At 41.3% G+C, this 14896-nt stretch overlaps 1 protein-coding gene across 4 annotated transcripts in view; it reads left to right on the forward strand.

Annotated features, from left to right (window-relative positions):
• Nucleotides 1–555: 555 nt before the first annotated feature.
• CSNK1A1 (casein kinase 1 alpha 1) overlaps nucleotides 556–14896 on the forward strand; it is a 36622-nt gene continuing 22281 nt past the window's right edge. For 3 of the 4 annotated variants that reach the window (XM_074884037.1, XM_074884039.1, XM_074884038.1), the window contains exons 1-3: nucleotides 556–1162; nucleotides 2045–2151; nucleotides 14560–14686. In XM_074884037.1, coding sequence (XP_074740138.1) covers nucleotides 1040–1162; nucleotides 2045–2151; nucleotides 14560–14686 — 357 coding nt within the window. In that variant the 5' untranslated portion in view covers nucleotides 556–1039. The remainder of the gene's footprint in view (nucleotides 1163–2044; nucleotides 2152–14559; nucleotides 14687–14896) is intronic. The other variant, XM_074884040.1, reaches the window with a different exon arrangement.

Below are 14896 nucleotides of genomic sequence, written 5' to 3' on the forward strand. Positions count from 1 at the left end.
CATAAAAGAGGCGTGAAGTGTGCGTCATGGTGGTGACTCTGACCCCGCCTCACCTCCTGTTCCCCACGGCCAAGCGAGGGCAAATGTCCAGCTGTGTCCCCACTGCCTGAGGGACACAGGGGTGGGGGGGCACTGCAGACACCCAGGAGACTCAGCAGGAGCCTCGCGGTTTCGACCCTCCCCTGCTCTCAGCCCCAACTAGGGCAGCGCCCGCGGCAGGCCCAAGCGAGGCCTGCGAGGCGGGGGGCTGAGACGCCTGTCCCTTTAAGAAGAGGGTAAGGGCACGTATGCTTCTCTCCTTCCTCTTCCGCCCGGGCTCGGGTTCGAGTGGTGCGCATGCGCGCAGCTGCCACGTGACGAGCCGCTGGTCCTGAGCCGGGGTGAAGAGCGACGCCGGTCATTGGCTGTGCGGTCGGGCGGTGAGTGCGCATGCGCAGAGGACACGGCACGGCCTCGCCCCACCCTCCTCCCGCCCGCGCAGACCCGCGCGCAGGCGCGCTGCAGGAAGCAGGCGGCCTTTCCCCGGCGCATGCGCGCTGGCCGCCCCGCCCCGTTCCCAGCGTGCCCCGCGCGGTGAAGAAGCGGCGGCTGCAGGCTGGGGGCATTTTGTGTCCGCGATAGCAGCGGTTGAGAGACAAGATGGCGGCGGCGGCCGAGTGAGGGGCCGGCGGCAGCCGGGACCCGGCGGAGCCAACGGGCTTCTCGTTTCCCTTCCCCTCCCCCCCCCCTCTCCCCTTCCCTACCCTCACAGCACCTCGGTGGCTGCCTCTTGTCTTTCTGGAGGGCGCCGAGAGCCGGGCGCCGCCTGGCCGGGGAGCGGGACAGAGCTGCGGAGGGGGGCGCCCGCTGGAGGGGCCCGGCTGGAGCTGAGCAGCGGGGACCAACCTCCCTTGTTCTGCGTGTCCCCCCCCCCCCCCCTCCCCCCTCCCTTCCCCTCTTCCCTCCCCTGCCCCTTTCCCCTTCTCTGGGGCGGCGGTAGAGCCCTCTTTCTTCCCCCGAGTCTCTCAGCGCCGGGAGGGCCCCTCAGCCGCCCCTCGCCATGGCGAGTAGCAGCGGCTCCAAGGCCGAGTTCATTGTCGGAGGCAAATACAAGCTGGTGCGGAAGATCGGGTCGGGCTCCTTCGGGGACATCTATTTGGCGATCAACATCACCAACGGGGAGGTAAGGGCGGCTCGCACTCCCTCACCTCCTTGAGCCCGTCGGCGCGGTCCCTTCCGCACCTCGAGGGGAACCGGAGACCAACGATAACCTTTCCGAGGCCGACTTGAAGCCTGGTTTTGCCCCCTCCCTTGTCCCCGCTATCGCTGCCTGCGAGGCACCGGCCGGCCCCGTCTCGCCAGGGTGGCAGAGCCGCTCTCCGCGGGGTGGGGGAGTTGAAGGTGTGTACCCCGGGGTTGAGGGGCTTCCCCCGTCTGAGGGCCTTCATCGCTGGTGGGGTGGCCTGCCTCTTCCGACGGCGGAGCCGTGCGGTCGTGGTTTCTCCCACCCAGCAGTTGCATAGCTCGCTTGTGAGCGTTAGAGAGAGGAGACCACCATTGTGGGAAAACATACTTTGTCTTTTATGAGCAGCCAAAGTCGTCCCTCTCCTGCCAATCATCTATCTCCTCTCTCTCAGCTGGGGAATACTTTATCTCATTTTCATCAACAGTAATAGAAACAAAGAAGATCCCCTGTTTCTTAAGCTGTTTTTTTTTCCTTGTTTTTTTCTTTTTCCTCCTCCCCCTCACGGCTCTGAGCTGTAAAGAAGAAACACCCACGTATGTTCTTCCTCACTTATATGGATCTGAAGACTTTACATCTCCAGCTCAATTTCATGACCTGGGATGGATATTTATTGTACAAATCATCACGATATGGATTTTATTTGAAGATGCAACAAAATGCAGGACGTTGAGCACCGAGAGCTTAAAAAAAAATTATACCTCAAAGCATTTGCAGCAGGGGTGTGTGGGGGATATTGAAGTACTGTGCTCCTTAAACCTCAGTGGCAAGGCTGTGCTTGGTGGACACTCTGCTCTGACTCCTTGTTCCTTCTCACTGTAGGAAGTTGCTGTAAAGTTGGAGTCTCAGAAGGCTAGACATCCCCAGCTGCTGTATGAAAGCAAACTATACAAGATTCTGCAGGGAGGAGTTGGCATCCCACATATACGGTAGGAATCATTCATGTATGCCAGTACAGTGACTTTTCTTTAATGTTAGTGTGAGGCAGGACACCACCATTTAAGAGATTTATCTGGGAGGATTTGGGCTGTTGCGGGGAAAATGCTCCATTCCAAGCTTTACAACTACTTGGGTATTCTCCCCACCGGCCCCCTGTCTTTTCTTATCCGTACATACAGTGCTTTGAAAGTGAGATCTAGAGCAGTTCCTGAGCTGTCAGAAATTCTTGTCGTGATTAGAACAAAGTGTGAGACTGTTTCGGTGAGAGCCAGTGTTCTTGATGAGGTTGAGAGTTTGAAGCCGGTACTGGAAATGGCTGCTTTCTTTTGTTGCTTTCTTTTTTTTTTTTTTTTTTTTGTTCCAACATGTCTTCCTCCTCCGCTCAGAAAATGGCGGATGGACGTGATTAACCCTCCCCCTTCTCGTGTTGGGACAAGGGACGTGCTTAGGCATGTATTTTTTCCTTTCATAGTTATGTGCTGCAAGGCTTGAGACTGCAGAGAACCTCAACCAGGAATGAAATGGCAGCCCCTTTCTGTTGCCCGCAACAGATGCGTCACTAGGATTTCCATATAGTTAAAGTGCCAAGATTAATCCCTCACAGTTGCTTGTTATGCAGCTTCCTTGTTCCATATTCTGTTTGAAACTTTAAATAGTGTTTAATAATTTACTGATCTGGAAGAAAATCACTGGTGCAGGAGACTCTAGGAGGAGTTATTTCTCTTGAGATTATTGAGGTGTTGTACTGGGTTAGTTCCCAACTGCTGAATTTATGCTTCAGAATAGATTACATGAAACTTCTTTTCTCCAGAAGAACTTTGTACAAGAAGTTGTTCTTTTTTAAAACTTAATAATTGTTTTCAAAGTTAGTATTTCTTATGTTTGCACTATGACATAAAGGAATTGTGTTCCCTGAGCTGCAGAAATTATTTCAATTTAGATATTGGATCAAACTGTGGATGCCATTTAATCTGTTAACCCTTTCCTGACTTTGTTGTATGTGCACCTGTATCAATAGTGGCCTGTAGGGTCTATTGTAAGGTCATAATGATGCCATATTCTAAATCATGTATTAATTTTAGCAAAACCTAAACCAAATCTGCGTTTCTGAGGTTAATAGCTCCCCTCCTCCCTCTTCCCCCCCTAAACACAACTGGCTGTAGTCCTGAATGTAAGCTGGAGCTGTATAGCAGAGTTGTCTTGACCATCTGTCCTCATTCACTACAGCCTCTTGCAGGGATAGAATAAACACACCTGAATTCAGAATATTTGCAGCTTAAATGGAGTTGCTTATGTGAAAACAGATTTAGTCTTTATTTTAGACTACAATTTCCTTCCTTTCTTCAAACGGGTGCCTTTATTTCACAACTGAAAGAATAGAAATGGCATTTGGGAAAGCTATCACAGTGTAGTTACATGCTAAAACAGGGATAACTGGGAAAACAGCCAAAGCAAGTGGGTATCAGGTATTTCATTGCAAAACTGGAAAAGCAGGCATTCTTAAACTATTTTTTTTAAAAAAGTAAACGAACGTTTGGTGCTGTAGTGAGGCCCAAGTTGCAAATCTTTCAACTTTTCCATGTAACAGGAGCGAACTACTGCTTAAGTTCTTGGGTTTGGTTAAAATGCCTTGTGAGAGTGTTTTATTTAAGGCTGAGCTACTGGGAGTAGTCTTGCATGTTGAGAAACTTGCTTCTAGCTTCAATTACAGTAGTCATTAAGTTTTCTTTCTTTTGTATTTGATGTTCTTGTATCTGACTTTGTTTTCTGTAAAACCAGTGACTGTGGTTTAGTAGTCTCACCACCACAGGGGAACTACAACCTCTCTTTAACACACAACTCCTCCCTTGCCCTTCCCCCCGCCCAAGCTTACAAGAACAGACAACTGAGGCAATACTCAAAACAACTCAAATTTATTTACAGACTTATTGTGCTGAAGGTGTGTGATCTGTTTGATGTCAGTGAGTCTTAAAAGTTTTCACTTCCAGGTTCTCACAGCATTAATATTTGTAATATTTTTCTAGAAAATGGTCTTTCAGAATTTTTGAAAATACCTTTTTTGTCTTCAGAAGCAGCATTAATTTTAAATCTATTTGTATGTACCAGATGCTGCTTGACTGGTTCTTTGCCTAGGATTCTGTTACTAGTTGTTGTCTTGTTGTATGACATCTGGTGACGCTTGAAGAAATCCAAAATAGTATTTTTATGTTTCTCTTTTTAAAGAGGAAGTTGAGCAGGGTACCCAGCACAGTTCTCGTGACGAATGTTAAAATATGATGTGTTTAGTAGAAGTAGAATCCATGGTACTCTGAATCTAAGGGGGAGGAGTTGGCCTACCAAATGAGATGTATCGCTAAGGTGCTTAACAAGGATATGCCTTTGAATGGGAGATTACAAAGAGTAAGACCGATGTGAAATAACTGTATATTGTTTCAGACAATTCAAGCTTTTCTGACATGCGTTTTTGGCAGCAACTAAGCTGGGAGAATGTATGACTTTGTACTTAGGTCACTTTGCATGTGTAATTGATAATACATGTTCTGCCATTGTTTTATAATGGTATGCTGTCAAGTCGGAATAAGCTGTTCTTGGCTGAGTATATTTAGAAGGATGAATCAAGTTGAAGGAAAATCTTTCAATACATTTGTTAAAATTTCTGTAATGTGACACCTTTAAACAACAGCACAAACAGAGCATTTGATAGAAAATTAAGGAATTGTTCTAAGCTTTTCCCATTGCCATGCTGTATAAGCTGGGCTCAGCAGCTTTTTTATCTCAGTGCTACACATCTGGGAAACAGAGGCACATAATCTTGTATTCCTTATTTAAGAATGAAGGACTTGTTCTCTTATTTTTCATCTACTTAAGTAATGCAGTGGCCAAGATCAACTTAGTAGAAGTTGCATTATGTGGCTTTGCCTTACTAAAGTGGTCTACTGTGGTTCTTTGACTCACTAGGCTGAAATGATAGGTGAAGTATGGATTGCTCATTCATTTTGAACATCTGTTCTTAAAACTGAATTCTGCCCTTTAGATGTGGTTGCAGACTTGGTAATAAGAGCGTATCTGGAGTGTCACTTAAAAATTGCTTGGTTCTAGGAAATTGTAGCCTTTAAGGTTGACTTGATGACCTTTTTAGATGATTACAAGAAAGCTAATGAGTAAAATTTCAGTTTTGGAGTTAAAAGTTTTTTGATACTGCTTCTGTGGGATCGACTGTGAGCCTTCACTTGTCATGGAGGGTGAACAAGGGGCCTTGGTTACTCCCACTGTAACAAAACGCATTGTTTGCACATAAAATAGCAAAAATTGAGATTGGAATGTCTTTATTCTCTGAATATTCTAAACCCATTTAGACTAGCAAATCTTTGACTTTGCAGCTTATTGTTTCCTGGAAGAGTAGCAAAGTTTTTGAACTTGTCTCCGGAGTTTCACAAAACCTGACATAAATGCTCTACCGATTTTTAAGCTATGGATTGTTCTTGATGTACAAATTTTGCTTAATTATTACCTTCATTTTTCACAAAAAGCTCTTGAACCAAGCTTAGCGTTTTAACAATCTGATCTGCCTTTAGGACACAATGCAAAGTCGGCAGTATTCTGCTGGGCTTATTCTCATTGTTCTCAGCCATCAGCTGTCTTTTTCTTTTTTCCTCGCTTTTTCAGTGGCAAAGCATTTTTAGCTGTAATCTTGTTAACTGGGCACTGATCCTATTAGTTTGGACTATCTACCTTTAGTCCTAAATTCTTGGTTCTGGCTTGGAGGAGTGCAGCAGAGTGGTGATTTTTGTATGTTTTGTTCATAGTGTAACTCCATTAAAGTGCTCTTGACAGAAGTGATTGTTTGAATTATCAGTGACAGCCACTCTTGATTTTTCACCATTTATGTCATTTATCAACTATTGTTCCTATCCTTGATGAAGATTACCTTTAGGTACTCTTTCAGATGTACTTTTGAAGGAAAAGTGGGCTTCAGATTTTTCTCCTGACAATGTCATGGTATAACTTGTTTTCGTTATCAGTTTCAAAAGGAAAACAGCTATGCTGGAACCAGCTGTGGCTATTGGTGATGTATTAGAAGTGTTGCACTTAAGAGCAGGAAGAGAGCCTAGTGAATGTGAAACAGATATTGCATGTATTGTTGTGTGGGCAAGGCCGAAGAGATACTGTACAGCATGTGAAGCTAATCAAGGTGATACTTAAGTTCAGTCATTGGTAAGTTTAAAAACCAAAAGCTATTGACTTGGTGACTTTTTTCAACATTCTTTTGCAAACTGACCAAGTAAATCCTTACATTTCTGAATTTTTCAATGCAGTAAGTTCTTGCAAAATTTTTGATGTAGAGAAATTCGGTATTGACACCCATGTGTCACTATGCAATCTTATAAATAGTGAAGCATATTGTAAAGTATCTGGGGAAAAAAAGATCTATAAAAGCATCTACAGTTTTTGTTCTGGTTGCTTACTGCCATGTTGTTGGATAATCAATTAATAAGACTGCCTGTATTCATCTTCACTAAGTAATGTAATGGAAAAATGTGGTCAAGTTTGGTAATCTTAGGGTTGTTCTCACAATGGATTTTTCCTTGAGCACTTCAGATTGATCTCTTTAAGCAGCGCTTAAAAAAAAAAATCTGTAAATACACCCCTCAAACACCTTCTTTAATTGTTTTCCCAATAACTTCCTACAGCAGAAAAAAACCCCCAAAACCAAAAAAGAAACCAAAAACAGCACTGGAAAAATACTTATAAAACCCACAAACAAACCCCACCCCCAAAAAAAAAACCCCAAACCAAAACTAGTAGTCAGATAACATCTGAAAAGTTTTCTGTCTTTTCATTGGTAAAACCAATACTTTCATCTAGGTCTGCAAGTGAGAAGGAGGAAGGTTCTAGCAATAGACCCTCCTATTAATTTAACCTTCTGTTATTGTTAAGGCTGCATACTGGAGGGCAGAACCACTCTAGTAGATAAGAGGAAGCCTCTTGTTGTGGTAGCTCAAAGTAGAATTGAAAGCTAGTCTTTTACATTAATACCTTAAATTTTCCTACTGAATGAATGTCTTTAAACAAAATCTATTTCATGTTTTGTAACAATCTAAACTTCTGTCTTAATTGGTCTTCACGGACTCATTAGAAGCATCCAAGAGAGACCACAGTTTGAAAACAAATGAAGCTGTCCTTTTCTGACTCTTTTTCTTTTTTCTCCTTGCCTTAGCTCAGCCTTTGCAGAAACAGCTGCAGAAATATGCAGTTTCAGTGTTACTCTTGTTTGGAACAGGTGATTAGCAGAGGTACTACTGAAACACTTTTCCTCAGCAATGTTTCCTGTATCTGCAGATTAATGGCTTACCTTCTCAACTGAACTGAACATTCTGACTTTTATGTAAGAAACTTGACTTGGGTTCTCCTCACTTCCTACCAGGTGTTAACGTACCTCATTAAACAGCTAGCAAAACAGCAAGTCATCTACATGAAAGTATGTATGCACCATAACACCAGGCGGATGAAATGACCTTATTGCTTAGACATGAGTTGCACCGACATACTTCACATTCATATTTCTCTCCTAACTGTACAAAAACTGATACAGAATTTTATTTATAGAGTCTATCTAACTTCATAGTGTAGGGTGTTCATTGCTGTTTCTTTATTTAGTACTTGGGTGGCCTAATTCATACTCACCATGGCAACTAATGTTAGATGACATCTGCTAAATATTCCACTTTAGTATTTCAGTCATGCCATATTATGTTAAGTTCATTTATATTACGCCTAGCTGGCTAACAGTTAAGAAGTGCTTTTCCAGCTTCAGGGGAGATAAACTAGAAATATAAATGTGTTAATTTAGACATGAATCTTACAATCTCACCTCTTATGTGTGTTGCTTTAGTATCTGTTAATACTCAAAGTAGTATATTTTTCCAGGCAGAACATACTTCCCAGTGTGTCTGAAACATCATTATTTGTCAGGAGATGTCTGTCCTGAGAAGTCTAGAACATGGGACCAGAAGGGACCACTTTGGTCCAAATCCAGCACCTGTTTTGGACAACATGCTGTTCTTTCTGTGAATCAGTCAGGTGCAATGTTAAAACTTTCTAGGCTGGCACAGCAGCGCTCATGATTCTGTTGTCAGACAGAGAGAGAATGCTTCTGTGCCTAAAGATAAATGCTTGTACCGATAGGCAGTCAGCACCTATTTATTTCTTACTTGATTTTTTTTTTTGTTAATAACCTTTTCCCTATTACAGTCCTCCTGTCTCTATAAAGTTGCATATCTGTAATAACTCCATAGCTGCCTTGCTGAGCTGTTTGAATACATGATTACAGAGGTCACCACCTTCCCATCTTTCTTGAAGTGTCTTTTCTGTCCCTGTTCTGATTTGGATTTCTTTTCCTGAATGTTGGTGACAGGGCTTGCCTTAAGCATTGATACTGATTGCTTCACAGTTTCTGTGTAGAATACCTGTACTTCTACTGGTTAGGCTTACTTACTATTTTTCAGTGATGCCTGATATTAGAGCTATATGATTATAGGGAGGTCTGTTTTCTCTTTAGTCACATTATCTGACTAATGCCTAGTTCAGAAACTTTTGTATAAATGACTTAGTGCTTGCAGAAATGGAATACAGTTCCAGAGTGTTCATCAGTTCAGTGTCATTTGGTTTTCTGTAGGATGTCTGAACCCTTTGTGTTCATGAGACCTTCCAGACTTGCATATTCACCCTCATGTGCCTGCTGACTTGTCAGACTTACTAATAAGGTGATCTCAGGTAATTCTAGTAGTAAGTTCTTTCCAGCTTGCTTGTTCATGGTACATTTTTTTGTTTTAATAGGTTTTTTATCCACCTTAGTTCTTCTGACAATCTCCATTTTTGTCATGTGAACTCTTCCACTTGGTGTTTGAGAGCCCAAGTGATGGGGGACTAATTGCATAGGACTACACAGAGTAATCATAGGGTCACACGCTATGAATTATGAAAGTGGCAGAATTTTATGTAACATCAAAGAAGTCCAAATCAGCCTTTTTTTTTTTTAAATGTGACTATAAAGGCTTCTGGAAGTCTAAAGGTTAGAGTTTAGCTATTCAGGTTTTGTCACAGAAGCATTGTACTTCCTTGCAGTGAGGCACCAGGAGATATTTTTTTTGTCTCTGAAAAGCATGACCTTCTGCAGTTCTGTTTGTAATTCCAGGTTGCCGCAGCCTCCACTGGAATAGTCAGTGGTTGAATTGACAGAAGCCTTTAGTGGAGGATAAGTTACCTGGGAAAGCAGGTCTTGATTGAGGAGACCTTTTATTAAGCTGGAACAAAATAGTCTTGTTATAGTTGCTCTGGTACTAGGAACACTTTCTTGTGACACTGAGCTGATGTTCTGGGTTTGTGTATAAGCAGCTGTAGACAAAATGATGTGCCATTTTGCTAATGGTGACAATGCCTTTATTGGCTTCATGGTTTCAGAATGGATGGGAGTTGGGGTTTCTTTACCAGTGATTAACAGCTGTACAGTTATTCAGTAATTTAGTTCATCTTGATCTGAATCTAAGTTTTTTTTTTTCATGTGAATCTTCTGAATCCTTTTCATTTATTCATCATGTGACCAGCTCACACAGCTTTGGTAACCGTGCTGGTTTTGTTAGCTTGTTGTAATTACAAGTGCCGATGTAATGGATAAAACTGTTGGTTATCTACTAAAATTGTGTAAGTGGTACAGTAGTCTGAAACTGGGCCTGTAATTTCATGGCCTGTGTCTGAATTCCTTTAGCCCTTCACCCACCTCTTTGTAGCTGACCTACCTCAATTTGACCCTTTCAAAGGATGATACACTGGATGTGAAGAGAATATTATAATAACCAAAGGAAATGTTTGGGTTTTTTTAACAGAGAAAGCAAGCTCTTGACAAACATTTGCTCAAATATTTCTTTTGTCATTGACATTATTTACAAAATATGCAGTTGCTGAAGTAGACATACAATTTTTGAAAGATGCAGCTCTGAGAACAGGAAAGGATTTTAAGTTTGAATAGACATGACTACAGTATTTGCTTCTAAGTGTTAGATGTGCATCAATACTTCACTTGTTTGTCTCAAGGTTAGTCAAGGAAATGAAAAAAGCCACCCCACATGAGTTCAAGTAAACATTCACTTATGTGATCTGGCATAATACCAGCTTTACTGTATGGGATTTGGAAACTGAATACGTTCAAACCACTGTCATGTGACTTAGTTGTTCAGCATAGAGCTACAAATATTGAAATTCAAGATGTTACAAAATTTCAGCTGTGTGCATACACTGGGGCAATATATCGGGCTGCTAAACCACATGATTTTGAAACTTGTTGACGTGGTGAATCTTAGTCCTTCAAATTGGACAAGTCACTGAAGTCAAATTAAAGTCACTCTTCAATCTTTATGCTTTGGAAAGCTTCCTAAAGGATATTTACTGTACTCTAACTGATCTGTAGTAATTTCATCTGTAGCTTTAAACAGATGAGGCAATGGAGAATGACTAAGCTTTTTCATACATGTGTGAGCTTGGGCACACCTTACAGCTTGCATACGGAGTAGGGTTCTAACAGCTGTTATCAGTTGTTACAGTGTTATGTTGCTAGCTCAGGGATAAATCTTAATATTGTCCTGTTAATGTTTTATGTAGACTTCAATAAGATCCTCTACTGCTGTTCTTCAGGAAAGCTGGTGATAATCCATACAGTTCTCTCCTTAGGAATTATGTCCTAATGGGTCATATAAGACTGTGGGAATGAATTAGAGAAATAACGAGTTTTCCTAATCTAGTAATTTAACTTTTCTTTTTGAAACAATACATTGTATGTAACTATGGGTGGGTAATGACTGCATAAAGTGAGCAATCAAGTAGTTAAATCTCTTGCTCCTGCTTTCCATTCCTCTCCAAAACTCTCCCTGCTTAAAATCTATTGCTGCTGTTGCCTCCTCAGCTTTAGTATGAGAGGGAGTACTTCCAAATGTGCTTTAAAAAAAGGTCTGTGGAGCTCTAACAGACATGTGGGACAGTTGTGTTCCAAGATGTTAGTGTAATCTAGTAGTTGCCCAGGGCTTTGTATGGATCATTCCTTCATATTAGTAGTTAACTCCAAGTTTCATTGCTGATGCAGTATTAGAACTTCTGAAGATTTCTCTTTGAGACACTGGCTTTTTTTTAAGAATTGCGCTGAGTTTGTTGCCGTATTGTTTTGCACTTTAGCCCAGTAGTGTTAAAACTTGTGTGCCAAAGTGCTCTGAATTTGTGCTCATCCAAGATGTGTGCTTATGTGCCATTTTACATTGATTATGTGAATAGGAGAGTAAGGAGTACTTGCCAAGACCTTATGTATCATAGTATCCAAGGTTTCATAAGAAGAGCCAAGACTTCTAACATTTTTTACTCAGAGCTGCCAGTAGTAGCAGCTAGTAGACTTTGAATGGACATAATGTAGCCTTACTTCTTAATCCCATTTTCCCTGGAAATGTTCCAAGGGAAATGGAAACTTACTTGCAGTGTTAGCAAAGTAAATAAAGCACAAGTTACTCCAAGACCCTATCAGAGTTTTTAGTTGCTGGTAGTGAAATGAATAGATGTGGAATTGTGATGGAGATGTGAGGAATTACAGACAGGTAAACATGAAAATGAAATGTTAGGTGCTCCGGTCTTATTTCTTTGTCTTGCAAAGTTGATTCTGCTTTCCACCAGTGCAAAATGGTCAGGAGACTTAAAATTTTCTTGTGCATATGTAGAAGTAGGCCAAATGGAGGTTGTGCAATCAACCTGAATTACTGCATTTACTAAGAAGCAAAGAGATCCCTATAGAGGAACCAAATGCTTTTTAAAATGTAGCTCCCAGGGTAGGCTTCCTTTTCATCAGCTTCACTTTTTCTGTGATGCTGTAACTAAATTTTCTTAGCTCAGCTGAAGACTGATCTTTGATCCTTTTCCCTTATACTGCAGTCTCTTGGGCACTGAACCATTACTGTACTGAACAATTGCACTCAGCATCTGAATTGGACTTCCATTTCTTGAACAAAACATATTTTATCTAGATCTTGATTTACTCCTTATAATGCTTCAATTCAACTCATTATTCTTTAGACTTTTTTACGACAAACCTAAATTTTATATGACCATAATTAGTCAGGTCATTTGGTCCAGTTTTCATTACTCTAGATGTTTCACTTTCAGCTGTGCCCTATGGAGTTGTTTACATAGCCTTGTCAAAACTACTCAGCTGTTTGCATAGGTGACTTTGATAGGAACCAGGAAGTGAACGTACAGGTATAGTCAGTAATTCTTGAACTGAAGCTGGTTTGTAGTTCAATTAAGAAGGTTTCTTGACAGCATCTCATTTTGTCTCTTTCTTGATCTCTGCATAGCATTTTTAAATACTCTTCTTAGTTGCTCTCGCAGTTGAAACTGATCACTCCTTAAAAGGGCCTAGCTAGGCAAGTCTCTTCAAAATGTCTGCGTTTCATGGCTTGGTGTCAGGTTGCAGTGTGAATATTAACCTTTTCATAAATTACAGACTTTATCAAATAATACCATCAGCATGCTTTCCTAGTTGTGTCACTTGCAAGCTTTTTGTATATCATAGTATGTTCAGTGAATTTTTAGAAGGCAAAACCTGATAATTGATACTGTAAGTATTAGTATGATCATTAACATGTTGGAGGAAAACTGTTTTGTTGACACTTCATTTGAATGACTACTTTCAAAATGCATATTTTCTGCATCCCCTCTTGATGTAGGGAATGAATAAAGGTCCTAGACTGACCTGTAAAACAATGAGTATGATAATATATATATCATGTAGATATAACTTTTATCAAATTTATAACAATGCATTACAAAGTGCATGGTTTCTGCTAGATTCCTGACAGTGGGAATATGCAGGCCAGAAGTTCCTGAAACAAATCCAAATACAGAATCTTTTCTCTGAGGTTTTGTAAACATTTTACTTTACTACCCTGGCTAAGCTTGGAATCCTGTCAGTACCAAGGAATTTGTCGGCTTTATCAGTGGTAACTATTTTCCAGACAACTATGCTTTAGTCTCCTGGAGTCATTGCCTAAAGTGGAAATAAAATGTCTATGCAGATCTTCTAAGCCCTAGCTACTACTGTGTTTGAGCTGAATCTTGATTTTTTTCTTATTTATCTGCATGCTTTTATTATGGGATATATTCTTGGTGTATCTTGTCTGCACCACTGTTGTTGGAAACTTCAAGACTCCTCCAGGATAGAGTTGGTCGGTGCCTTATGCATTGACTGCTGGTACTAGGTCCTTGTCGTAAGGACTAGGTGCGTAGGAAAGGCAAAATGCAGCCTTCTGATCAATAAGGTGTTGAATCTTTACAGTGGTGCACTAGTACTCAGTGCAGCCTCATAAACAGTTTTTCACACACACCTCTCTCTTCACTGTAGGTATCTTGAGTGTGCAGAAGGACTGTAGAGAATAATATTCAGGTTCTGTCTTTCAGTGCCCATTGAAAGTATGGAAATTCACAGCTGAGATTTGCAGAAGTGAAGGGTGTGACTCCAGGTCTTCTCAGGCAGCTTAGGTGGTGAAATGCTATCCCCCAGTTGCAGATAACGTAAAGCAGCGCTGTGGTGGAAATGCTAGACGTGGATTGGAAGGAAAAATATGCATGGGAGGCTGCCTGCTTGTCCTCACAACATTGGTAACATATCATTTTGTGCCCCAAATTGATATATCGGACACTTAAGGGTGGATATCGCAGTCTGCTTGGCTAAAATTGATATTTGCTACATCTGTATTTTTGCTTTTGATACTTGAGTGTTTTTTCCCTTTATGATGTTGAAAACCTGATAAAGAGCTGTTATCTTCTACTTATTAGGACAGGAGAATTTGATTGCCATTTGTTAAATTCAGGTGAATGAACAAAGAGGTAGTATATGAGTTAACTGCATGAGCTGCTTTGGTCTGTTGCAGAGAAGTCATACCAAACAAAGCCTTAAAGCATTTAAAGATGTTTCTGTGAAGTTAAATATCACAGGATATAATGATGGGAGCGTAAGGTGTCCTGCAGATGAGTTTCAGTTCAGACTTTTTACACACACCTCAGCACATGTAACGGCTTCTGCTTTGATTGCATTTTGATTTTGGTGTTTGGTATTTCAGTTGCTGCTAAAGTGTAGTAGTGTTTCCTCTTAAGGGAAAATTAAACATGCATACGCACTTGCCAACTTGTGTGTTCTGTTTTGTCCTCAGACTTTGTTTCTAGGAAAAGTAATACACTACTATCCTTAGTTTTTAGTTAGCTTTCAAGATTGAACATTAGTCAGCAGTGTGCCCTTGCAGCCAAGAGGGCTAATGGTACCTTGAGCTGCACTAGGATTTCTGCTAATGCTGAATAATTTTTTGTTGCAGGTGGTATGGTCAAGAAAAGGACTACAATGTTCTAGTTATGGATCTTCTTGGTCCCAGCCTTGAAGACCTATTCAACTTCTGTTCTCGCAGGTTTACGATGAAAACAGTACTTATGTTAGCAGACCAGGTACGTACAAATCTTACTGTGGGGAAGTTAAAACCCCTAAAGTATTTTGTGCAATGTGGTTCTCTTTGAGTTAAATACTGTTACGCAGTCTTGTATATAGCTAAGTGTACACTTGACCTATACAGGAACGAGGTAATGGTGGCTTCTGTGTGCAGTGACCTACAAAGTCCTGTAGCGGGAGGGCAGCACAGATCCAGCTCCTTGATGCTG

This window comes from Strix uralensis, chromosome 14 (assembly GCF_047716275.1).
Source record: "Strix uralensis isolate ZFMK-TIS-50842 chromosome 14, bStrUra1, whole genome shotgun sequence".
In the NCBI taxonomy this organism is placed as follows: domain Eukaryota; kingdom Metazoa; phylum Chordata; class Aves; order Strigiformes; family Strigidae; genus Strix; species Strix uralensis.